The 26,712-nt window shown below is 27.6% G+C and overlaps 1 protein-coding gene across 4 annotated transcripts in view; it reads left to right on the top strand.

The window, feature by feature from the left end:
• The window catches only part of LOC107451520 (membrane-associated guanylate kinase, WW and PDZ domain-containing protein 1), a 41,143-nt gene that overhangs the window by 8,312 nt on the left and 6,119 nt on the right, over positions 1-26,712 (top strand). For 2 of the 4 annotated variants that reach the window (XM_071177772.1, XM_071177771.1), the window contains exons 5-20: positions 389-605; positions 2,152-2,316; positions 2,453-2,535; positions 3,836-3,893; positions 3,976-4,040; positions 6,622-7,203; positions 9,776-9,985; positions 12,465-12,991; positions 13,924-14,127; positions 15,337-15,421; positions 16,656-17,683; positions 19,256-19,448; positions 20,651-20,773; positions 22,782-22,937; positions 24,443-24,477; positions 25,188-25,358. In XM_071177772.1, the coding sequence (XP_071033873.1) occupies positions 389-605; positions 2,152-2,316; positions 2,453-2,535; positions 3,836-3,893; positions 3,976-4,040; positions 6,622-7,203; positions 9,776-9,985; positions 12,465-12,991; positions 13,924-14,127; positions 15,337-15,421; positions 16,656-17,683; positions 19,256-19,448; positions 20,651-20,773; positions 22,782-22,937; positions 24,443-24,477; positions 25,188-25,358 (3,902 nt within the window). The remainder of the gene's footprint in view (positions 1-388; positions 606-2,151; positions 2,317-2,452; positions 2,536-3,835; positions 3,894-3,975; positions 4,041-6,621; positions 7,204-9,775; positions 9,986-12,464; positions 12,992-13,923; positions 14,128-15,336; positions 15,422-16,655; positions 17,684-19,255; positions 19,449-20,650; positions 20,774-22,781; positions 22,938-24,442; positions 24,478-25,187; positions 25,359-26,712) is intronic. The other 2 variants (XM_071177773.1, XM_071177774.1) reach the window with 2 other exon arrangements.

Below are 26,712 nucleotides of genomic sequence, written 5' to 3'. Positions count from 1 at the left end.
TATATATATATATATATTAATTACTAACTTTTTTTATTAAACTTATAATTACAATTTATAATTTCAAAAATAGCAATAAAAAAACAACAATAAAAAAAACATGGTGTCAGAAATTTAAGGAGCATTATTTTTTATATTACGTTTTTTTTTATATTAAGGTTTTTATAATAGTTTTCTGAGTTTTTTTTTTTTTTTTTTTTTGCAAATTTGAATTGCATTTTTTACAAATTTTTAGGTCATCAACATCATTAATAACCATTTGGATGCTTTATTAAAGATATATTTTCTGTATTCTTTTTTTATGAATGTTCTATTTAGGTTTTGCCTGTGAAATATTACATAGGAAAATTTCAAATTGTTTTTTAATATATGTATATTTATTTTATAGGCAATCATTATGGTACCCCAATGCCTCCCAAGGATAATTATTACTCTCCTATGAGAAGAAATAATTCAATTGGGCAATCAAATAATTTAATTTTTCCCGGTGCCCATGCTTCTTCTGAGGGGAAGCGACGGCGTAACCGTTCGAATGTTGAAGCAATGGCTTCAAAAACTTCTGATGCTTCTGAATTTCCTGTGCCTCCCATGTCAAACAATACTCCGTAAGATATTCTTTTTTGCGATTTTATTTTTATTAAATATGAATTTGGCATTTATACATTAATATTATTGCTATGTTTTATATTGAACTAATGATATAATGAAATGAACTAATGATATAATATATTATGAAGATTTTACAAAAATACAGTAGATCTATATCATAGATGCACAACCTATTATCGGTGAACCAAAAGTGGCCCTTGAAACCTTTTTGGCCTCAAAACATAAGTATTAATAAAAATATGGAAAAAAATATTAAAAGTTTAAAAAAAGCAATACAAAAAAATCTTTAGTGGTTGCTCTTTTGACAGTAAATTACTGATTTATTTTGGTCTTCTGCAGAGTACCAGATTATAACTATTTATGACAAGTTTCTTTTTTCTTTATCATTAATTTGTTAGCTTTTTAATGATCCAGCAATATTTGGACTAATATATATTAAAAATATTTAATTTATTTTATCTTTATTATATGAAAAAGTTAGTTACGCATGCATAATTCATATTATTTTTTAACTAGAATCTAAGTATATTCTGAATTTTTACGATTGCAGACTTAAGTTATTTCTTTCCCTTTACTTGATACTTCCGGGTTTTTCATATCATTCTCCCTGGTCTAAAAACTAGGAGTGAGGCAAACGATTTTTGCGCAAATATCGCAGTATTCAAGACCATTGGTTGTGGTGTTCCGGCGAATAATAAACTTACAATCTGACAAAATTTTGAAGCTTTTTCTAAATCCCGTTAACGTGATGTTTACATATAATCTTTCGCTAATTATGTGAAGAATTATGTCTTGCGTGATTCTTTCACCGAATTGATTCTTTTGGTTTGGCAGGAAGTAAGATATTTCTTGAATTAGTTATTCTAAAGGTGTGATATTCTGCATTAGTAGGTAATTTTATTATAAATGTTAGTTCAAAAAGTTATATTAAATATGAAACACGTATGGTATATAAATTGATTTCGATTTTTTCTCATAAAATTTCAGAGTTTTTCACTCTGCGCCACAATCACCCCTGTGGATCTATATAACACAATTCTATGAAGCTCAATTCTCCATAAATCGCATTAATTTTGTGTGTCTGAACAATAAAAATAGAAATTTCTACAACTAAGCATGAACTTTTAACTTTCTACATAATTTATTTAATTATTAATTGAGAGATTACAATTTCAAAATCCAGTCAAACCAAAATTGATACATTTTTTTGTGATTATTTCTAATGTTCTAAAAAATTAAAATTTTCCTCTGTAAATAATGAATAATTTAGTTCATTTTTTGTGTTTTTAAATATCTAAAAATTGTCTCATAATGGTTTAAACATGTTGCACACATGTTTTTTTTAAGACTGGCAAATAAAAGTTATTATATTGAAGTACCGTACATATTGCCAAGCTTTAACCTATATGGTGCTTATTTTAATAATAATAAGTTAAATCTTTTTTATTGTTGCATTTTAACCAATTATAATTTATTAGTAATTAAAACAGAAATTTAAAATACCCTCATTGACTAAAGCTGCTGTTTATGTTTGTTTTGCAGGTCTTCCACTCCAGTATCTGGATTTTCATATCTAGGCTATCAAAATTGTAACTCTACAGCAACCATTGATAGTGTACAATGTGGAAATTCTTCATGTGATTTGGGTCCTTTACCTGATAATTGGGAAAGAGCATTTACTAGCAATGGAGAACCTTACTTTATTGAGTAAGCTTATAATTGAATAAATTTTGCTTTTTATCTTTTAATTTATTATCTGATTGTAGTTTTGTCCACCATACTTTTAGTACCATTGAATAAAAAAGTTTTTTACTATTATTATTCATATACTTTTTTTTTCTAGTCACAACACTGGCACATCACAATGGTTAGATCCTAGATTATCTAGAATACAGAAGAAAACTGTGGAAGATTGTCGAGATGATGGTAATTTTCATTCTTATTGGTTTTATTCTTTAGTATGAACTGTTTAGGTTTTAAGTTTTTATGCATTTTATCGAATGTTCTCACTAGAAAGGGCGGCATGGGAAATTAGAAACATTAAATTTTAATTAAGCAGATTGCAATTGTGTAAAAAGTAATATCTAATAATGTTTCATAATTTCCTATTCTTTATTTAAATTACATATGTTGACTGCATATAGTTTTACACTAAGCTTATTTGCTTAATGACTGTAAAATAGTTCATATGTGTAGATACCAATTTAAATATGTTTATTGTAAAATGTGCATAATAAGGTAATGTCAAAAGATTACCTAATAATAAAGAGTCAAAATTTTTAGTTTTAGTCCTCTAATTTGGCCTAATAAATAATATAATGTAAAAAATCAAAATGTAGAATACTAAGAAATGATGATAAAATATTGCAGGTCAATAATTTTTAATTAAGATAAAGAAATATTTTAAAGAGAAACAATATGTTCACTAATCTTTCATTCACATTCATTACTTCATTAATGTTATGCTAATGACAGCAAAAAAATCTGAATCTCCATGTATTAAAACTTTATCTTATAATTGGATTTATCTATCCAATGAGAATGCTCAGACTGATCCTATTGTATGATTTAATTGTCATGCATGGGGAATACACAAATAAATCTCATCATTTTGATGTGATTTATTTATGGGTGTTTATTATAATCATTAAGTTTCTAAGCATGTAAATACAAATGATTCAATGTGAGTTTTTTTCCTATCATGTTGAAAGTTTTAATGTGAAAAATACTTATGAAAAATTTGTCACTAATATTTAATTTTTTAAGAATAATATTTTGAGTCTGTTTTAGATGAATCTGAAATCTTTATTTAATATTATTGGTTTTTAAGCTTTGTTTTTAATAATGAAAAACGAGTGCGGAAAACTAAAACAATCGTAGTTTTTTTTTTAAGAAATATTATTGATGCTTATGGTTCTGAAAATTAAATATTTAAAATCAAAATAGTGTAAAAAAAAATATCTTCTAGCTTTAAAGAAACATTTATTAAAAAAATAAATAATTTTTAAATCATTAACATAATTTTTTGATCGTATTACAAGCTGATGAGATTAAAATAATATGATATTAAAATTATGTGTTTTAAATCATATTTTGTTATATTCTGTGGTTTGCTCTGTTGGTTTTTAGTGGTATTCCTTCTATAATTAAAGTATTCCTTTTATAATTATATTAATTTTGTTAAGCATTTAGTTTGAAATATGATGTCATTATTTTTTTTAATCAGAATTGCCTTTTGGCTGGGAACGAATTGATGATCCTCATTATGGTACATATTACATTGAGTAAGTGCTCTTTGATAAGTTTTTCTTTAAACTTCAGTATGGACTAAAATAAAAATTTTTTATATCTTTAATTTCATTTTAGCCATGTCAATCGACGGACGCAATATGAAAATCCTGTCATTCAAGCAAGAAAAGTGAATGATAATGGTTTGTAATTGTCTTGCATTTTATTGAACGTTTATTATACCATGTGCGTATCATAAAAAATGTTTTGCAGGCTTTTTTTTTTAAAAAATCAAGCTTAATATAGTTTTGATATTACAAATTTATTTAGGCTAATGCATCTATTAGCAAATTCTCTCATGTTATATCAACAAGAGGTGTATCTCGCATAGATAACCATGAATAGGTTTTTAATGAAAAGAAAAAAAGCTTATTACAAAAATGTATCTTTTTATTTAAAATTTTGGTTTTACTAATTTTAGAATCAATGTGAAATTAGCCAATTTTTCCTTCACGTGTGTAAGATTATGAAACAGAAACAATAAAAGTAAATGGTGAGAATTCAAGCATAATTAGTCTATATTGTACTTTAAATCTACTTAAGCATTTCAACTGAATTAATAATATATAATATTATAAATTTAAGTAATATTATAAATATAAATAATATTATAAATTTAAATAATAATATAAATTGCTAGTTAAACATTTAAGTGAAATGAAAGTAACATCCTTACTTGAAGGTATTGTAACTCCTTTTAGTAAATAAGATGGATAGTATTATTTATTAAAACATGGAATAAGTGTTATAGTCTCATTTATGTTTCAATATGTATATAGTTATGCTCAATATAGCATCTCCTCTTGGTCCTGATGAAATATGAGGTTGCTATATCAGGAGAGCACAAAAATACTATTAATAATAACTTATAGCTAAAAAAAAAAGCCCATTTTTAAAAAAAGAAGGCTTTACTTTAATAAAAATTTGTTAATTAACGGAAAATATAAATTTTTTTCATAAATGTATCGTTTAAAAATACTTCATTAGTGAATAATATGCTGAGTATCGATAAATAATGTAAGTCAAAGTAACTAAGAAGACCCAAATGTTTTAACTGGAAAATAAACCACACAAGGGAACTGACATTTCACTAAATTACTGAATACCATATTCATACAAGAAAATTATAAGTCATAAATTATTCCCTTTGGAAAGAAAGTTACGCAGATTATAATTAACCATAAATTATGACCACCTTGGATTTGAATAAGAATTTAGTGGGTCATGCCAGTCTTTGTTCTTTCAAAGGAAATTCAAGGTACTTTACATTTAGTATGTGGTAAAATAAAAAAAAAATAATAGTCAAAATTTCTTTGAATTTTTTTTATTTTTATCAACTGATTAAATTTTGTTTGCTGTATTAGAACAGACAGTTTAGTGCATTCCAGTGGACGTTAAACTAATATTGCATAGCAATTGGGGTTTCATGCATAAGTCATTATAATAAGGATTGCTGTAATGGGGATTGTACTAAAGAGCATTGACTCTATTCCCTCTTTAAAACTGCAGTTACTTAAAATCAAACTTTGTACAGGTATGAAGTAGCAATGTGAATACACATTGTTTTTTAACTTTGAATAGGATTTCCATATCAAACATGTGTCTGAAATTCCATCAATTCTACTTAGAAACTTTTTTCTCTTTTGTATAGCAACAGCTTATTATTATAGAATTAAATTTAGATTTGATGTCATGAACTCTTAGTAGTCCCTTATTTCTGTTCACAGTTTCAGAACCCCTGCTATAAATTATAAATGCATATTTCAGCTTTAAATTAATTTTCATCTAAGCTATTTTTAAACTACCTTTTGTTAAATCTTAAACAATCATCAAGCAATATAAATATTTTACTTAGCGTAACTTTTTTCTATCAAAGTTTATGAGACTATTTTTATATCATTTATAATTTTCTTTTTTAGACTTAGTTAAACATCATTCTTACCTTGAAATTGTATAAGCATCTTCTTCAGAAAATTCAAGATTTAAAAAAATAAATAAATCATTATTTGCATAGTCTTTTAAAAAAGTATGATGTAGAACTTCATAAAAGATTTAATACATTTTCGCATTTACTGCATTCATATAAAATATTAATCAGAAAATGTGTTTTTATATTCTAAAATATTTTAATTCCTTATGTAGTTTAAATTGAAATCATTAACTTTGATTTGATGTTATAGCTACTGAAATTTTATCTTGTGTTTTATATTAACCCCGTGACATATCATTTCTTGATATAGAAATGATCTTTGACTGCACTGTAAACATCAACTCTCAACGGAATGTTGACAGAGATGCCAGCTGCTCTGGACATGCCAAAATAATTTTAAAAAAAGCTGTAAATAACTGCAAACTAAATTTTGAAATATTTGACTATTTTTGCTTGCTTTTTAAAATTTATAGCATGACATAACTACTATAAAGTGGTGAATTATATGAGCCTACGAATTATTTAGAAATAGTGGTGAATAAAAAATCTACTAAATTGAATTTATTAAACCAAGAATCACAATTGATAAACTATCACTTTAAAATATTTATTTGCTGTCCGGAGCAAGTTGGCATTTCTGTGTTGAAGACGTCTGAGACACGTCAATTATTGTTTTGACATAAGAAACAAATGACGTCTCCAAGACGTCTTCGTATGTCAAGGGGTTAAGTTTTGTTTAAAATACAAGCTTCTTGCAACACACTGCTTCAACCAAGTGTTTTATGCTTTTGCAGTTTCAGCTGCTGATATAAGTCACTCGTCCTCATCATGGCACCGGCATTCTGACCAAACTAACAATATCAACCATAACCCCAGCATTTTTGCTGACCCTAGAACCGGGCAATGGACTTCAAGAAATAGCTCACTAACTCATACCTCCAACTGCAGCAACTCTAACGACCCAAACCCACTAGCAAGCACTAACAACAGTGAGTCTTTCCTAATTGTCTCCTCCTCTGATGGTTCTTCCTCTAAACCTCCACCTCCCTCTATATCTTCTCCTTCTAATAATATATCTTCTTCCCCTGCCTCCACCCATCGCTTTCCCTATCTGCACTGTATTCCCTGTCTTAATGAAAAGCATGAACCTTCTAAACATTTGGCAGATGGAAAGGTGGCGGATGGCAGTGTTGTTATTGGTAATGGTACAGTTACCACTAATGCTTCTGCTAGCGAGAGTAGCAGCCGATTGTGTGATATGCAGAAAAATCCTTCATCAGCGTCCATGGAGAGAAGTACGACTTCGAGTGGACGCCATTGTTTCTTCCAGGGATCAGATGCTAATGAGTTATCTCATCAACTTTCCAATTTATCAAGTATAGCATTTTTTTTTATTTTAATAAAATTGTTATTTATCTGTTTTAAATGTGTCATTTATTACTTAAATTAATGCTTCATTTTATAGTAAAATTGTGCTTGATAATAATTTGTTTTAACCAATTTAAATCAGGGGTAGAAATTTAAAAAAAAAAAAAAATTTAGTCCTAAAGACTGGTAACCAAAAGATATTATTGGTCTATTTACCTGTCACTACTATACACCAAAGAACCATTACATTATGACCACACTCGATCTATAACAATGGGCTCACCCTGGTTTTCATGGTTTCTCGCCCAGGAACAATGTTTTCATGGGGCACATTAGGACCCATTATCCTCATAGAACAATCCCTGATGTCTATAAGCTACTTGAACATAGTTGCATACCAGGTTCACCCATTCATAGCAACAGTTTTTCCTGCAGGGGATGGTGTTTACCAACAGGATAATGCACCATGTCATGAGGGTCGAATCGTCGAGGAACATTCCAGTGACTTTCAAGTCATGTCTTGGCCCCCAAATTCACCTGACCTTAATCCAATAGAGCATTTGTGGTCCTACTTGGAAAACCAAATTCGTACTGCCACACTACCCCCTCGCAATGTGAGGGAATTGCAGGACCAGTTACCTCAGACTATCTATCAGCACCTTGTGGAATCAATGCCACGGCATATGCTAGCAGTTTTGAGGGCTAAAGGTGGTCCTACATCTTATTAGCGGGGTGATCATAATGTAATGTCTCTTCGGTGTATATATATATATATTTGTGAATTTGAAGGAAAAATTACAATAGAAGGAAATTGTAATGACACATTTATGATGAAATATGCTAATTTTCGACAAAAATACAGACTAAAACATCTAACAGAAAATTAAAACAGCCTAATTGCTGGTTTGGAGGTCCACATATAATTATTTTGTGGTAGTTTGAGTCAAATTTAAATGCTCTCAGATTTATGAACCATTGTTAAATTCAAGTACTGAGAAAAAAATTAAATTATTCTTGTACACCACAAATACTCACAAAAGCCTGAGTGTAGTACACAAATATGAAGCAGCTGTTCTTCAAATAAAAATGTTTTATTTTGCTTCACATTTAAGGCTCCTTTTTGGTACCACTCCTCAACTAGTTCTGAGATATTGTTGGTGCTTTGGATTATTTTAAAAAACTATTCATTTAAGAATTATTAAATTTAACTAAACAGTTTGATTATACCTGTTTACTTTTCTTACTTGATTATGAATTCAATTATAATAAGTTTCTTCAGCAAATAGTTATATTTTTGAAATAGCTGTTTCTAATAATTTTTTATTTACCATTTTTGCGAGTTTTGATCATGATTTCTTTTAATGTCTTCATAGTTGTGACTTATAACATTTTCTAGGACTGGTGCTTGTGGAAGGAATGCTGTTCTCTATAAGTAAACATAGTAAATTTGATTTAATTTCACATGGTTATGCTGTAAATAAGGAAATTGTTTGTCTATTGCTGTCTTACGTTATCAGTTGGATTAAGTTAAAAAGCATGTTGTTTAATTTGCACATAAAAATTGCACATACATATAAAGGAAAACTTTATATTTTTTTCCCCTCCTGTCTAAAAAGAAAATTTTAAAAATAATAACAATATATTTAGCTACTGGTTTTTCAGACTTGTCAACTATACTTGCATTGTTTTATATAGGTTTCAATAAGTTTCTAATTTCCATATGTTGAAACAAGAAACATTGAGTACGGATGTGAAATTATCATCTAATATGTTTTCCTGAAGTGCTTATCAGATTCTTTGTTAGAGATTTATCATTTGGATTTTAATTTTATTGGTTTCTAAATTTCAATGAATCCCCAATTGATCATTTAAAATTACCTTATATTCCTATACCAGTTAATGGGTATCTGTACATAAAGAGTTAAACAGGTATTGAAAGTTAATTTTCTACTTTGTAATTGATTTCTGTTATTTTCTTTCTTAAATTGCTTACATTAAAAGCATTATTAGCCACTTGATTGCTTTAGAAAGTGTACAAATATGTATGAAGAAGCTCATTTAAAAAGAAAGTATAAGTACTGTGGTGAGAACATTAGGTAAGTTTTAGGAAATCTCTACGGATATATGAATAACTTCCAAATTTTTGACGGCTAATAAGCTATTATTGTAAATTTTTATTATAAATAATGTTTAATACTTGTGAATGATTTGCTAAACTAAAACTTTTGATATAATTTTTAATCAAGCATTTTTAATGATTTTTGATCATTTAATTGAGAAATGTTTCATACTGTAGAAATATTTTCTGATGCGATGATTCATTGAAGGTACATTTCTGAGTCCATCACTTATTTTCAAATATAAACTTTTATTTTGAATCTTCTGAGATTTGTACAAAATTTGAAAATTTTACTATACTATGTTACAACAACCAAAAGCTATTGATTTACTAAATATTCCTATTTATTTTTTACAACCAAAAGCTATTGATTTACTAAATATTCCTATTTATTTTTTCTTAGTTTTGTTATCTTATTTTGGTGTTAATTGTTTTAATTAAGCTTGTAATATTTTCTATAGCTAATTCAACTCCAAAAGCTGGTCACTTCTTTACTCGAAATCCAGAAGAACTCAGAGGAGCTTTTATCTCTACTTCACTAGTTAAGAGTGCAAGAGGATTAGGATTTACGATAGTTGGAGGTGGTGAAGGCTCTGCTGCTGAGCAATTTTTGCAGATAAAAGATGTTGTACCTAATGGTCCAGCTTGGTGTAATGGCAAATTGAACACAGGTAATTTTTTTTTAAGCAAACCACTTGTTTAAATTTTACTATCAGAAATTATCGAACCAACTTTTACAGGGTATCCGTGCACCAGTGATGAGCATCATTCACGAAAATTTTATTCATGACTAAATTTATTCAGAATAAATTTATTCTGAATGATTATTCATATGAAAATTTAGTCATTATTCATCATTCATTATGCAAATGTATAAAAATTTTTGAATAATGATTGATGAATAAACTCATTACTCATGACTAATTTTTCTGAATAAAATTTGAATAACCAGCAAAAAATGCAAACGATATGTCTTTGTCAATAACGAGATGCAAAACATCGTTTGCTCTTAAACGTCTTATTTTAGGAATTAAACTACAAAACTAAGACAAGTATGACTATTTATTTTTATGTTATTTTAACTTACTCCAGCGTAACATACTTAGTTGTGCGAAAAAGTAGGTTTATAACAGTTTAGTTACTTGAGAACATTGAACATTTTGAAATTTTGTTCTAAAATCTATAAAACGCAATTTTTTATAGTTTTTGAAAGCAAATGATAATATTATTTTAAATTTTTAAATAAAATTTTAATTTAAAAAATTAAGCCCTTTTTTGCCGTGTAACCATTTCTCAAAAGTATGCATTATGTTAGACAAAAGTAAATTTTCTCTAACATTATATAAATATACTTGAAAAGGATTAACGTTTTATTTGTAGTTGTCATAATCGTAGTCAGTTAGAGTATTCCGTGCCCATTTTTGTTGACCAGTGAAATTATTCAGTTATTCTTGACTAATGAATAAAGGATACTGAATAACGAATAATGAATGATTTATTCTTTATTCAAAATATTTCTGACTAATGAATAAATCTTTATTCATCATTCATTATTCAGATTTTGAATAATTATTCATCATTCTTTATTCATTATTCTGAATAACAAATGCCCATCTCTGCCGTGCACCTGGAAAGTCATGAAAAATCGTGAATTTCGGTATTGAACAAAATTTGTCATGATTTTAACTTCTTTTTAAAAGAAAATCATGGAAAGTCATGTATTTAGGTAGCTGAAAAAACTAATTTTTAAAATGGAATTTAAAAATACCTCCCCATTTCATAGTGTTCTGAATATCTGAATTTGTAATAAAATCCCCACTCACAGTCATATTTTATTAAAATATAAAATTTTTTTATCATGTTCTCTAAAAGTTATGGTGTTCTTTCAAAAAATGAAAGAAAAAACATCATTTCTAGAGCGAATTTTCTTTTAATCTTCTGTGATTTCAGAATTTTTGTTATTATTTATTTTTTATCTTATAAATTTAAAATTCTATCTGAAGCAAGCCAGTCATTGGCGAAATGTTTTTTAATTCCGAAATGAGAACCGAAAAATCAGGAGTATTTCTTTCGTTTCGGATGAACAAGAAATGTATCTTTAGAATATAATTCTGCAGAAAAAAATTATTTGCTTTTGTATTTTTTTCAGCTGTTTTATTGTTTCAACTCTTTCTTTTACTCTGTTTTTTAAATTGAAAATCTTTAAATATGACGATGCAGAGTATAACAGTTTTGGTTATACTTATCATTTCAATTTATCTTATTATAATGCTTTTTTAAATTTCTTGTTGTGTTTTTGTCGGAGAAAATAGTAGCTTCTTTAAGTCATAAAAAATTCTAGGAATTAGTCATGGACAGTCATGAATTTGAAAATCTAAAATGTAGCCGATACCCTGCTTTTACGGTCATAAATTATTAAAATTTATCGCAGGACTATTAATGTTGTGTAAATGTTTCTTTCCTTAAACAATGTTTTTGTGTATTGTGGTAGTTTTTTTTCTTTTTTTTTATAAATTTTTATTTTAAATGTGATTACCAGTTTGAACTTTTTTAAAAATCTGCATTAGTTATTGTAAATCATCAAATTTTATCATAGTACTATTACAGTCTCCATTAAAGAATTCTTTCTTTCTGAGACAATGTTTTTGTTTTCAAGTTTTTAAAAAGGTATGTGATGAAATATGGAATTTACAAGTGAATTAACCAAACTTCTAAGTCCCTTTATTTGGAAACAGGTTTTTTCTTCTTTTTTTATTACTTTAGTATTTCTCAAGAATGTCCTGACCAACTAATGTAGTTCCTTTTCTATATTGTTTAAAATCCTATTTTTTAAAGTTAGTTGTCTGAAGTTTCTCTCATCAGTTTTTTAATTATTTTTGTTAAGATATTCTTCTTTTATTATTAGATTTTATTGTTATAAGATTTATTATTATTAAGATGTTTTTTTTAATTATTATTAAGATTAAATTTGGCATTTCCTGATTAAATAATAAGTTTCTCACAAGAAATAAGTTAAATTAATTTTTTTGAATTTGCAAAATTTTCTGAGATGTTTACAAAAAGTTGTTTATTGAAGATTTCTGGTACTTTTTTTATTTTTATGTTATAATATTTATCCAAAATTTGAATTATATCTTCTTTTTTTTTTAGGTGATGTGCTTGTTCGAGTGAATGGGGAATGTGTTTTGGGGTACACTCACCAAAACATTATTGCACTGTTCCAGACTATACCTGCTGGGGAGGTTGTGCAATTAGAAGTCTGTCGAGGTTATCCATTACCCTTTGACCCAAGTGATCCCAATACAGAAATTGTCACCACAGTTGCAGTTTCTGTTGCTAACAATAACTTGCCTAATTGCCATAGTAACACATATTCCTTTAGATCAGATAATTGTCATCCATCTAGCAGATTGTCTGATAATAGTGCCAAACCCTCTGATTCCATGACAAGAGCTGTAAAGTCCATGCCAGATTTAAGCTTTAAACTGCCAGATAACTGCCATCCTTCCAGGCATAATAGTGCTGGATTGCTGAATCCTTTTTCAGAAGAATTGCCAAATCATACACCAACTAATGTTCATACAAATTTCGTAATGCCAGAATTCTTAACTATTGAAATAGTTAAAGGAGCTGCTGGTTTTGGTTTTACTATTGCTGATAGCTCATATGGTCAAAAGGTATCTATCTAATTTATCTGATTAATTTCATCTGATCTATCTGTCTGTCTCAACAGGGTTCATATACCTCCGAAAAAACCAGGAAGTTAATTTTTTTTCAGTACTGGCTTTGACTCTGATATGAATGTTTGTTAGTTAGACAGATTTTAGTAATTAACTGTAAAATAATTAAAGATTATCTTACATTATATATTTTTCTATTGATAGACCAAGTGGGTTAAAAATTAATATGTTTTAACAGTGGATGTTAATAGATAAGGGATTACTCTCTAATTGTAAACCTTTAATAGTCTTTCTCTCTCTGAATAGGAAAACACATGGTGGTTAATTATTATAGTTGTTTAACTAACTTTAAAATTTTTTTAATGAAATTTAATGTGGAACACAATACATTCAAAATTGTGTATTAACCTAAATGATTTTTTTAAACAATTTCATTTGGATAATGCGTGATTCTTTTTAAATGTCAAGTAAAAAAAAATTCTTTTTAAATGTCAAATAAAGTTAAGAATCCAATTTACACTGCTATTTTTTTTTTTTAAAAAAAAGGTTGAATACTGAAAAAAAAAATTGTAAAGGAAATGGTTCAAATTAATAATTTGTTTTGTATGAATTCTTTTTTCTCTCAACTTTTTATTCCTTCCTTTAAAAGGAATAATAATAAAAAAAAACTAAGTAAAGTACATGAGTGACACTCTCATTGTGCCCGTTGATGGACTCCCGTAAGATTTGCTTCAATCTGATTCTCAAAAGTATTTGCAAAACACTATTTTTTTCTAAAAGTAGTGCGCAACACTATGAACTTTGAAAAAAAAATTAGTGACTGCAGTAGTTTTATTAATGTTTGGTTTGTATTTGTAGTTAATAAAATTCATTTTTTGTTTTGGGAATGGCTTATAAATTACAGACTTAATCTATTGTTTTGTTTGAAGGTGAAGAAAATTCTGGATAGGCCTCGATGTAAACAGCTACAAGAGAATGATCTTTTATGTGCAATAAATGGTCGAGATGTAAGAGTACTACCTCATGCAGATGTTGTCCAAATTTTAAAAGAATGTCCCGGAAACGAATCTGCAGAAATCATTGTGCAAAGAGGAGGATTTGTTTCTTCTTCAAGGAGTAAAGGAAGAACTAAAGTGAGTTTGTAATTTTGTTAGAATGATGCTTGGTGTTTATATTTTTTTAGAGTGATGCAATTGCATATAATTGCAGTTCCATTACATCTTAACCATTTTCAAACATGCATTTTTTTTAATACATATATAAAATTGTCTAAAATGTTTTCTAATTTTGAATGTATTACTGAATTGCTTTTCTGAAAACTTGCCTTTAAAAATTATTATTTTGCAAAATTGGGTTATTGATAATTTTTGCTAATTTTGTATTTTTGATAAATTATTTTTAGCTACATTAATTATACAGCGGTGCCAGCTATTATGTTTTATCTCTAATTATTGCGATTTGATAGTCAAGCAGTATGGCTGAGTATGGATTTTGAGAGTTTCTGTAATCTGCTTAAAATAAAATTTTTCCCCATAACTTCATAGAGTTATGAAATTTTGTTGTCTGAAACTGATTTATTTATGATTATATTTTTCTACTCCTCAAACAATAAAATGAAACAAGGAATAAAAAGAAAGCAAAGAAATCTCATCTTTTCTTCCTTCTTCCAACAAGCTATTTTTAAACTTAATCTTCTGTTCTTATAACTATTATGTGAAATGCTGTGAATAGAAAATTTTGTAGTTCAAATGTTGGACGATAGAAACACAATAAAGACTAGTTCAAATCTAACCAAAAATTAGAACATTGATTCCAAGTAATCAATTTAATTTTATCCTTTCATAATATTGTTCAAAGTTTTAGTGTTGCATAATTTTTTATTTAGTACTTTTGTCTAAATGATTTTTTTTAATGTAATAATTAATAAATTCCTGCAAAATTTTATTCATATTATGCACTTATATTATTGTACTTCTGATTTCTGATAGCTAGTTTAGAATGTTGGCACTTCTGTTTATATATTTGTATTCTAATTTACTTCTAAGTGATTCCTAATTTCTCGAAATGGCTTCAAACTATAATACTAATGAAAATAGTGGATTCCAAAAACTCGAGTATGCTGAGCGACCAATGCTTTGTCATTATGTGTACAAACGGTTTTCCCCTTAAAATTCTGATTTGAAAAATATGCCTTTTTTCTGCATTTAGCTTATTTTTTAATTTAAGCTTTAATATTTTATCATAGTAATGGAGTGAATTGACTTTTTGTACATTAATATCTATGTTCTTATTTGTCTAAAAATGCTACACTTTTATTTAATGCTTTATTATTTTATTTTTAGCCACGTGCCAATGAAGAACCCAATATGTTTAACCCCGGTGCTATGATTCATTCACAGTCATTTAGTAATTCATATTCTCGTCTGAGTAAGTTTTCTGTTCGAATTCACACATTTGGTTATTGTTTGAAATTACATATTGAGAGTTTTTATGGTGAGCATAAAAGAAACAAAATAAAATTATCTTTAACTGTTTAGCCCCTCAAGTGGTTTACTTACTTTAGACAAACTAATGTGTTCTGTCATCCTAGTTATTATTATTTATTTTTTTTCAAAGTAAATATTGTCAATTTTTTCTTCTTTTAATGTATTTTCAATAGTGTTTTTGTTAGCGACAATATAGCCAATTTCGGCTTTTGTGTCATCCTATCCTAAATTATATTATTCAAGGAAAATTAGAAAAGAGATTGTATCTATAAAGATGAAAAATAAATTATAATAGAACCTATACTTAAATTTTGTAAATCGTGCAGAACTATTTATTTAGTTTAAAACTGTAAATTAGAAAATGATGAGAAAAAAAAAATGTTATTTATAAAAATGTGTGTTATAACTGTGCAGGTCTTCCACGAGTCAAGGAGAAACTGGAATTGTCATGGAATTTTATTTTGATTCTATAGAGCAGGAAAAGTTGCAATTTTTTATAAAAACCTGTAAAATTCTTGGAGCATACCTGGAAAATAATCAGTCTCAGAAATGTCAGTAGCAATGATCAGTTATTGAGATACATGTTAAATACTTCTATTACAATTATTTGTAGCAAAAATTTTACATTTTAGTGAAACTTCTATGCTTTTCTCCTTATTCAGTTATATTTTTTTTTTTTTTGTTCACAAAATTTAATATATGACATAAAAACTGAAAGTTTTTTGATGAAAAATTGCATGTTATAGATAAAATATGGTCTTCATTTTCTTTCAAATTTTCTCAATATATGTGGAAATGTCAGAGAATCTTTTTCTATCTAAAATTGACTGGGAACCCTGCAATGGTTAAAGTTTCACTTTCAAGTATTATCTTTTTTTAAAACGAGCATAATATAAATAATTTAAGTACCAAATTATTTCGCAGTACTAGATTGTAAGTTATGTCAAGCTAGAGAGCTAGTTGTAATGTTTTTTTTTTCTCCAGAAGTTATGTGTTTTCTTTAGATTTAGGGGACAGTAGTCATTTATTATTAGAATGAATACATTTCAACTTGATGAGTTAAATATGAATAACTTATGAAAAAAGGCACTTATTTTGTGGCTGTTATGTGTACATAACATTTTAATTTATTTTTATATAAATTGTTTTAATTGTGAATCTTGTGTTTCATTTAGGTGGTAAGTCAAATGGTTCAGCATATCGGAGTAAGACACCTACGGCTGAATTATATAGTTCCAGAGACAAAGAACCAGTAACCATTGCCCGACCCAAAACTCCGTTGGTCGATACAAGAAATTGGCTCATGACTTCACCAGACCTCAAAAATAATGGGAACAAACTTTTTCAAGGAACAGAATCTCTTTCAAATTCATTTTACAACCATCGATCAAGCGATTATAACCAACCGAATCGAGACTTACTGGAATGTAGTCCCGAAAGGCACGGTAACCCATCTTGGTATTCCGATCAAGGAAGAGGAAGAGATTGGCACAACCATAACCTAAGGGACTCGAATCAGTCTCGAGAAAACGATGACAGCTTTTCAAAAACTTTCCTGTCCAATTCATTGCCAGAAACTGCTCACCAATCTTCCACCTTTCCACTGCGCAATCCCCAAGAAAATTCAACAACATATCCTTTACTTGATAACCATAGACTCTTCAGTCATCAAGATCCGTGGAATAGCATGCATAAGCACGAATCCTCTGTAAATAGTTCTGCATTCCTGCCTTTGGTGTCTAATAACAGCTCTGTGGGCCATCTGAAAAATTCATTGTATTCTTTGAATGAAGAAAGGTACACAAATAACGATCTGATGTATAGCCCGCCATTTTATTCATCGACTATGCCTACATATCATATACAAAATACTAGTGACAATTTAGGAACTTCCAGCAAGGACAATTCTCATAGTAGTGATTTGCGAAGCCTTAATAATTCCCTTAATCATTATTTACCGCCAGTGCCTTTAAATTCATCTAGATCAGACTCAATTCATCGTAAACATAGTACATCTTTCGAGCACGAGCAGCCAATACCGTACAATAGTAATGACTTTAGAAATGCATATCAAAGCTCCCTTTATAAAATTGATGAATGCAAGAGTGGAAGTGTAAGCTATATAGATATGATTGTTACGCTTTATAGACAAGAAAGTGGGTTTGGTTTTCGCATAATCGGAGGAACAGAAGAGGGTTCACAAGTAAATATAATTTATTTTTAAACTTGAATCTTTGTTTGATAAGACGCACTAAAAGCATGCTTAGCTGTGTGAGTAAAAAAAATATACATCTTAAAATAATCAGAGTTATTTATATATTTATTTATTTATAGTGATTTAACATGAACATATGACTCTGTTTAGTATTACTAATAATTATTTCCTATTTCTCTTTTATAAGGCTAGAAAGCTGCAAGGCACTTAGCATGTTATTGTCTATGATTTTATTACATGCATTGTAATGACCTTAATCAAAATGTTAGAAACACAATTTTTTGATGTATACAGATTTAATTGACTTTTACTTGCTTTTCTGCTTTTATTCCATCAATTAATTGAAAATAAATGACTGGATACTATGCTCACTGCCTATTAAAATCATGTAAATTTTTTAACATTTGATTTAAAAAGGTGACTGATTTTTTTAAACCACAATATCTACTTATGAAAGCTTTCAAATTACTTTTATTTTCTTGAAAATTTTGAAATTGAGAGCAATTTTATTAAAATAAAGTTTTTTGAAGAGTCCTTAATAATTTCTTATCTGTATATTTTAGTTGTACACACAATTTTTGTGCTTAGTGTGTAAAAAATTTAGTATTTGTAATTTAAGTATTGCTATTTTTTTATTTTCATGCATGCTATTATTATTTTTAGTAGCCAAAATCATTATCAATAGTATTTAATAATCTTATAAACTTCTTTCAGCCATTATTTACATTAGCAAGAGAATAAAAAGCTATTTTGTCGCAAATTAATTTTAAAATTATAATTTCCAATATTGGGAACTGAAAGATTTTACTTTGCTATTGTGCTAGACTAAGTACATAATCACTTTTGTACTTCAGCTCAAATTTTGAAATGCAAACTTTTCAGCTCAAATTTTGAAATGGAAACTTGACATCTTAATGCAGTTCAATTTGATTTTTTTCATTCATACTATTATCTAAAATTTATTTTTGTTATTAAAATATTGTTTAATGTAAGTGTCATTAATAAGTTTTCTAATTAGATCATTTTAATTTTATCATTATTTTAATTACATCAGTTTCAAAGGTTTTTTTTATAAATTGAAATTTTCTCTCAAAAGTAGTCTATTTTGAGCAATTTGATTGTATCCTGCAGACAAACATTCAAGAGGCCTGTTTCATTGTAGCCGCACTGTCTATTAGCTATATTGCTGTAGAAAGACTATTCTTATCATTAAAATACATTTATAATGATTTACATTCATAATGATTTACGGTCAAATATGAAAGGGGATTCATTAAATTGTTTTCTTAAGAATGAACAAATAACTTAACCCTGAATTAAATTAAATTTGTAATTTGCTGTGTGAGCTGCAATGATTATGTATTTTTTTAATGTTTTATTTTTATAATAAAAATTTCAGACTAAGATTTGAAACTCAAAAGTGAACATAAATATATAGTAAAATTGCCAGAGCTTTAGCTTATATTTGGGAGAAGATTTTTTTTTTGGCTCCAGATCCCTGATTTGAAAAAGAAAGTGCGAAATTAAAATCTTGATAAATGTTTGAAATTATTTGTATAGGTTGCTGTCGGTCACATTGTACCAGGAGGTGCAGCAGATTTAGATGGAACTCTAAAATCTGGGGATGAAATAGTAGCTGTGGATGGACAGTGTGTGCTTAACACTCCTCATCACCATGTTGTTCAATTAATGAATTCTTCAGCAGAAAATGATCATGTCTCGCTCAATATTCGTCGCCGTGTTTATTTATCAGGTACTTCTCCATGTAATTTCTTTAATACTCTTTTATTTGTGTGTTGCAGAAGTGCGAATTGTGACAATTAATCTGTAATTATTTTGAAATATTAGACGTATAATTGAGGCTTACAGTTGAGTAATAAAAATTACTGTTCTTGAGAATTTCCGCAATAATCTGTTTAAGGTATCCTACTGGGTTCGACAAATTTTTCTTTTATAAGCAGCTTTAATTATAGTTTTAATTTTATTTTTGATAAGTAAGGCTCTTAAAATTATAAATTCAAAATAATCTTCAAATATTAATATTTTTTAAGGCAAATTTGAGCATTAAAACTATAAATTTTTATGCCCTACTAACAAACAGCCCTACAATGAAATCTGTTGCATAAATATAAAAAATTTTATTCTTGATCAGTAATTTGGTTACCTCTGTTTTAAGCTAAAAATCTTTAAGAAATTTCAAATATAAGATGAGATAAGTAAATATATTGTTAATAGTTGACTTTAATGAAAAAAAAAATACTAAATATTCTTACGTAAAGCTTCATATTTTAAATTCAGAATTAGACTTAACCCTTTAGTTCCAAACGTAGTTAACAAACATTCAGAGTTTCGAAAAGCTGGCTTTTTTTGAAAAAGTCCAGGCCAGCCAGTTTTTATTAAAAAAAGTATTATTTGTTTTTTTATTGTGTAATCATGTGTATGTGTGTGCTTATGTGTTCTTTAATTTACTGTATATATGTAGGTTTCTTATAATATCATCAGGGCCCACACTAAGGGCTTCAAATTATTAGCCTGTAAATTAGCCAAATATCACATGTAGTTTCTCAAGTAATGCTTGTAGTTTCTAGTTAGTAATAGCAGCTTTACTTTGAAAAGTTACAAAAGTGCTTAAAAAATATTTTAAAATAGTTGATGACTTAAAAAAATTCATTAAGTATATAATTTTAAATTGGCCCTTGTTCCAATTTAAAACTTAGCAATGCTCTCTTGAAAAATGCAAAATGTAGGGTTAGTTGGATACAAACTAACCAATTCTCAAGAAAAATACTTTAATTTTTTTTTTAGGCAAAATAATTGACAAACAAATTACATTCATAACTTTTTAGTTGTTCTTGCCTTTAAATAATCATATACTTGTTATAAAGATTTAAATATTTACATAATTTTATCTTCTGGAACTTAAGATTTTTCTCTATAAAATAATTTCTTTTGTAGATAATTCAATAAATTCAAAGCCTGTTGATGGATCATCCTATGATGTAACTGTGGCTAGGAATGCAAGTGAAGGCTTTGGGTTTGTCATCATATCATCCTTAAGCAAGTCAGGCTCAACAATTGGTAAACTTATATATAGAGACATTAATAATTATATTTTTAGTGTTTATTTTCAGGTCAATTATTAGAGATCCTATATTAAAGTTGGTTTCAATTCGGTAGTAATTCTGTTGCAAATTTGTATGAAGATAACCATCAAATATATCATTTCTACTGAATAGCATAGCTATTGAACCAAATATGTTGCATGAAGTCGTGATCAGGCCCTATCTTGGATCTAGAGTGATGTTCAGAAGTTAGAGTTTTATGTATTTTACTTAATATTTTGCACAACAGGTATCATGTATGTATAAATTAGCTTCTCATAACTTCTGTAGTCCAGTGGTTAGAATATATGAGGTAAGATAATAATAATAAACTAAGTTTATAATTTGCCTAAAAATTTTGCTAAATTCATTTCTTAATTTATGGCTGTTACATTTTTGAACTTTCATTGTAACATGTCTGTCAAAATTTACAGTTTATNCTATGATGTAACTGTGGCTAGGAATGCAAGTGAAGGTTTTGGGTTTGTCATCATATCATCCTTAAGCAAGTCAGGCTCAACAATTGGTAAAATATATTATATTTTTAGTGTTTATTTTCAGGTCAATTATTAGAGATCCTATATTAAAGTTGAATTGAGTTATCTTTTTTATTAGTCTTTACAATTCGGTTGTAATTCTGCTGCAAATTTGTATGAAAATAACCATCAAATATCTAATTCCTACTGAATAGCATAGCTATTGAGCCAAATATGTTGCATGAAATCGTGATCATGCCCTATCTTGGAACTAGAGTGATGTTCAAAAGTTTAAGAGTTTTATGTATTTTACTTAATATTTTGCACAACAGGTATCATATATGTATAAGTTTGCTTCTCATAACTTCTGTAGTCCAATGGTTATAATATATAAGGTAAGATAATAATAATAAACTCAGTTTATAATTTGCCTCAAAATTTTGCTAAATTCATTTGTTAATTTATAGCTGTTACATTTTTGAACTTTCATTGTAACATGTCTGTCAAAATTTAGTATTGTACGCATTCCTAAACAATTCAAACTCTGGCTTGAAGTAATTTTATTTATTGTTATTTTTATGTAATATTACATAAATTTTTTTTTTTTTCAATTTGAAGGTATCTTACATTGTTTTGAGATACCTTGTTCAAGCATTCTGCATATTGAGAATCATTAATTCAACTAAATATAAAGTTACAAGTATTTGAAAAAATAAACTGATTTTACTTCTTTAATTAAATTTTTTATTATGACTGTTTTTAAATTTTTTTTTAATTTTAGCATTTGGTATGTTTGCATTTGATATTTAATTTTGATATGTTCTGATTTTTTTTCCTTAGAAATTCTCTCCCACAAAAATTAAAACTTATAAATTCATGAATTATCTTATGAAAATACTAAATTTTACTGTTCTAATTCTAAAAGTTGTAACCTTTGTTATCCTAGTCTTAGAGCTCGTAATTTTGTAAACATAAAAAGTATTTTCGTTTTCACATTGCATTGGATATTTGAATATAAATAAATAAACATTGTAGCTATATTCTGTATACAATATTAAATAGTTATTAATATACTATATAAATTAGCTGGAAAGGTAGTAAATGCTTATGACATACTTTTAGTATTTACAAACATATAAGAAATCACTTTAAGCACTTGCACGTAATAAATTGTAGCAAATTGAGCTTTAACATAATTGATGACTCAATTTAATATGATATGTGACTATGTTTTGGGAATTATTTAGGAATGAGAATCGGTAACCTAAATTTCTAAAAATATAATTCTGTAAATTTGAGGATTTTTTCAATGTGTGCCTCAAATTAGTTTCTGAATTCTAAGCACCATGAAAAGCTTTATGAATTTCATCCGGTATCTTAAAAACCTTGTAGCTTAAGAACAATAAATTTATTGTTTAATTAATCTTAGTACTTTTTCTAAATTTTTAAACATAATTTGCGGAATTTTAAATATATAAATACATAATTTTTAATTTATTTTAATTGCAGGGAGGATAATTGAAGGTAGTCCTGCTGAGAGATGTGGTCAGTTGCATGTTGGAGACACAATTTTAGCTGTGAATGGCATCAGTATTATAAATATGCCTCATGGGGACATTGTTAACTTAATTAAAGATTGTGGTTATTCTGTGACTTTAACAATAGGTACATATTTGATTTTATGTGTATAAGACATTTAAATGTTTGTATTGAGAATAGTTAATTGCTATTTCCATCTTGTTTCAAAGTTGTTCATTTTTTTTTTAATGACAAGTTCATTCTCTTATTTTAAATGTTTGTTAGACAAAGTTTCAGTATTTTTAGGGAAGCATCAAAAATTAAACAGCTTAATAATGTTTTTATATAACTTAACTTTTAATAAAGATTTTTAAACTTCATGAATAATTATGTAAAACTATTTAAAATGTAATTTCCAAGAAGCTTCTTTGACCCTATCAAAAACCATGAGTTAAAAACTTCTATATTGTTTTTTGTTTTTCCCTCTTGGCAATTATTTACTATGCCTATGTTTTAAAATGCTTCTTTTAGAAAATTTAAATGTTAGCACTGATATTCTTGATGTTTGCCTTTTCGCTAAACCTTATAAAATTTTAGTGATTGTCAGGGCTGATTGTGCTCCGGAAAAAATCCTGATTTCCGGATTTTTCGCTAACAGTGATCCGGAAGTTTCCGGAGATCGAAAGTCCAGATGTTTCAAAAAATCCTTGATCACTTAAGTTTCCGGAAATCAAATTTTTAAAGGTAGAACTTAAAAACACAGTTTATTTAATTTGTTTGTAAGGGAGAGCCACAGAGATACTTTATAAGCTTATATTCATGATTAATATTCATTTTTTATCACTAAATAGTTGTTATAATCATAAACTCAAAAAAAATACATATTTGTAGATTTTAATAACTTCTCCAGGTCATCATAGGTATGTGTAAATGGTATAGGTATGTGTAAAATTTTAAATATATTTTTAGTAAACTAAGAAATATTGAGAAAAAGGAAAAAAAAACCTTGTTTAATTTTTTTTCTAATTTTTCAATTTAAACTGTTTTTTTTTCTTTTTTCTTCAAATTCAGGAAATTTTCCGGAATTTTGACTTGGGCTCACAATCACCCCTGGATTGTGTTTTCTAAACATGGGATTTATATATTTATTCATTCCTTATGGCGGGCCTTAACTATGGGTCCTTAACAATTTCTGAATCTGTTTTTACTAAAACTGGGTCCCTATTTGAAATATTATAAATCTGCCATTTATATTCTTCAGTGACCGTCCTCTGATTTAATGTTTTTCTGTGACGACAATCTGTCTTAATATTTTTCAGTGACAACATTCTGAGCTGAAATCACATGAAAAATCACCTCCTAGTCATAAAAATATACATTAATATATATTACTCTACTTAACCGTTAATTTATCTAGTAATGGAAAATACATTAATATATATTACTTTATTAACTGTGTATTATTTGAAGTATTCAGAGAAAATACATTAATATATATTCACATTAAAAATTATACTGTATGCGCGTGATTTTCATCCTCATTACAGTAATTTTTTTTTAAAAAGAAATTTAATGGAAAAATGATTCAGTTTTAGCTTATTTATCTTGGTATTGTAGTGCCATTTGATATAGATATATTTTATTTTTTTCAGATGAAGAATCCAGCATAGCATCATGGTCTCAAAAGGTTTGTACTTTGATCCTCCTTTTAAGCTTATTGTTTAAATGGATTTAATAAAATTTGGATTGAAAATTTAAGATTAAATAATTTCTCTGAAAAATATTTTCTACTCTTGCAAAATGTATGTTGTTGTAAAATTGCACTATTCGTGATTTTTTAATTCAAGGATTAAATGTTTATGACAATAGTTATTCCCATTAATGCTCATAAAATTTTGCTTTTAGAAATTTTTTAGTTAGGAATTAATTTAAAAAAAATTTATACAAACTTAGAATAAAAATCAAATTTTCTTTGTCTGTTGAAATTGCAGGAAAATTTCATTATCCTGTTTTTAATTTTTTAAAAATGAAAACTAATTTATTTTGAAATAATTTTCAAAAAATATCCAAAATATCAAAAATAATCAAATATTTAAGGCTTAATATTTCTTTTACTTTTGTGTGCTAATTTGAAATGCACCTTTACTATATCTAAGTTTAATTCATCGCTGTCTTAATTCCATTTTATACTTTTAATATTCCTACACTACTATAGACATTAAATCCACCTATAAATGTTTTTATGCTAAAAATGCTTTGATTATTTATACAGTTTGTGTGGTTATATATATATTTTTTTCTGTTAAAGTTCATTTATTTATAATTTTTATTTTTTTTTTACATCACTATTCCTAAAATCTTTAGCATATGCTTATAATCAGTATGCTTATATTTTAGGAAGAAGAAAATTCAATCGATCAAGAAGAATTTTATCAAACTGTTAATTTGAATCGTGGTACTAAAGGTTTTGGATTTAGTATCCGGGGTGGTAAAGAATTTCAAAATATGCCATTGTTTGTTTTGAGGATAGCAGATAATGGCCCAGCTCAGATGGATGGCAAATTAATGGTTAGTATTCATTGTTTCAGTTTGTTATTTTTTTTTAAAGATAAGTTCAACATGATTAAGTTCTATGAACAGCATTGTTTTTAAATTTTTATTCAAAAGCAACAGATCTTGCCATATTTTATCGGTATCTAGTTCTTACTTTTTAATTAACTGTTTTGTATTAGAAGATATAATAAAAACAACTTTTGCAAGTATATTTTTTTTTTCTAAAATTTAATAAGACATCCGATCTGTTATTTCTATTTTTCATTAAATTGTTTTGTGAGAGCTTTCATATGTTGAATTGCATTAGTAGTTACAGTTAGTAGCTGCTGTGACCCTGTTTTGAAAAATCGTGTAATCAAGGTCAACACGTGTTTAGCTTTTTTATTTATACAGTGAAACCTCTCGGTAAGGGCCACCTGTCGTTCCATTGAAAATTGGCCCTTATGAGGGGTGGCCCTTAAATGGGGGTGACCAAAAAATAAAATGAAGAAATCAAAATTTATGTAGAAAAAAACTGTTTATTAACATTTTAAGTTTTTATACATGTTTAAAAAAATTTTCAATTGAAGTTTGTTTACTTTTTACAATTTTTTCGCAAACAATTTTAGTTTCTAATGATTCCTTAACTCTATAAAACAAATTAGTTAAATTCGCATCATTTATTAATGCCTTGGATTGGGATATCAGTTTATTTACTTCTATTAGCGTTTCTTGGTTTGATAAATATGGCACGGGGGACTCATTCTCATTATCTGAAGCAGACTGAACTCCTGAAAAAATTGAACAAATAAGTTTAAAAAAATATGTATTGTATTTTTTCAAAACTTAAAACAATAAATATTAATGTTTTACCTGTATCTGAATCATCTATAAATCTTTTCTCCCAATCTTCCGATAAATCATCGTAACATTCTAGCCCATTTTCATATTTATCTGAATTTGGGTCATATTGAATTGCAGCAGCTTTTGACTTCATTTTCTAAATCAGCTGCATTGATAGTGGCCTCTAAAGCTGTATTGCTTAGCTCGCATTTTTTAAAGCAATTTACAATTGTCTGTCCTTTTACATTTTCCCAGGCGTGTCTAATCCACCGAATGGCATCTAATACTGTTATAGATTGAATGATTTGTGATGAATTTTTATCGCAATCTATAATAGAAAGGAGTCTTCGCAAAACAAAACGTCGGTATTCTAATTTAAAGCAGCGTATAACTCCTTGGTCTAGAGGTTGAATTTCAGACGTAGTATTTGGAGGCAAGAATTGAAGCTTTACACTTTTCAAGTTTTCGTAAAATGAGTGACATGGTGCATTATCCAAAAAAAGAACCACTTTTCTGCCTTGATTTGTAATTTTATTGTCAAAACTAA

Source organism: Parasteatoda tepidariorum, chromosome 2 (genome assembly GCF_043381705.1).
Source record: "Parasteatoda tepidariorum isolate YZ-2023 chromosome 2, CAS_Ptep_4.0, whole genome shotgun sequence".
NCBI lineage: Eukaryota > Metazoa > Arthropoda > Arachnida > Araneae > Theridiidae > Parasteatoda > Parasteatoda tepidariorum.
This window is presented reverse-complemented; position numbering and strand designations above follow the sequence as displayed.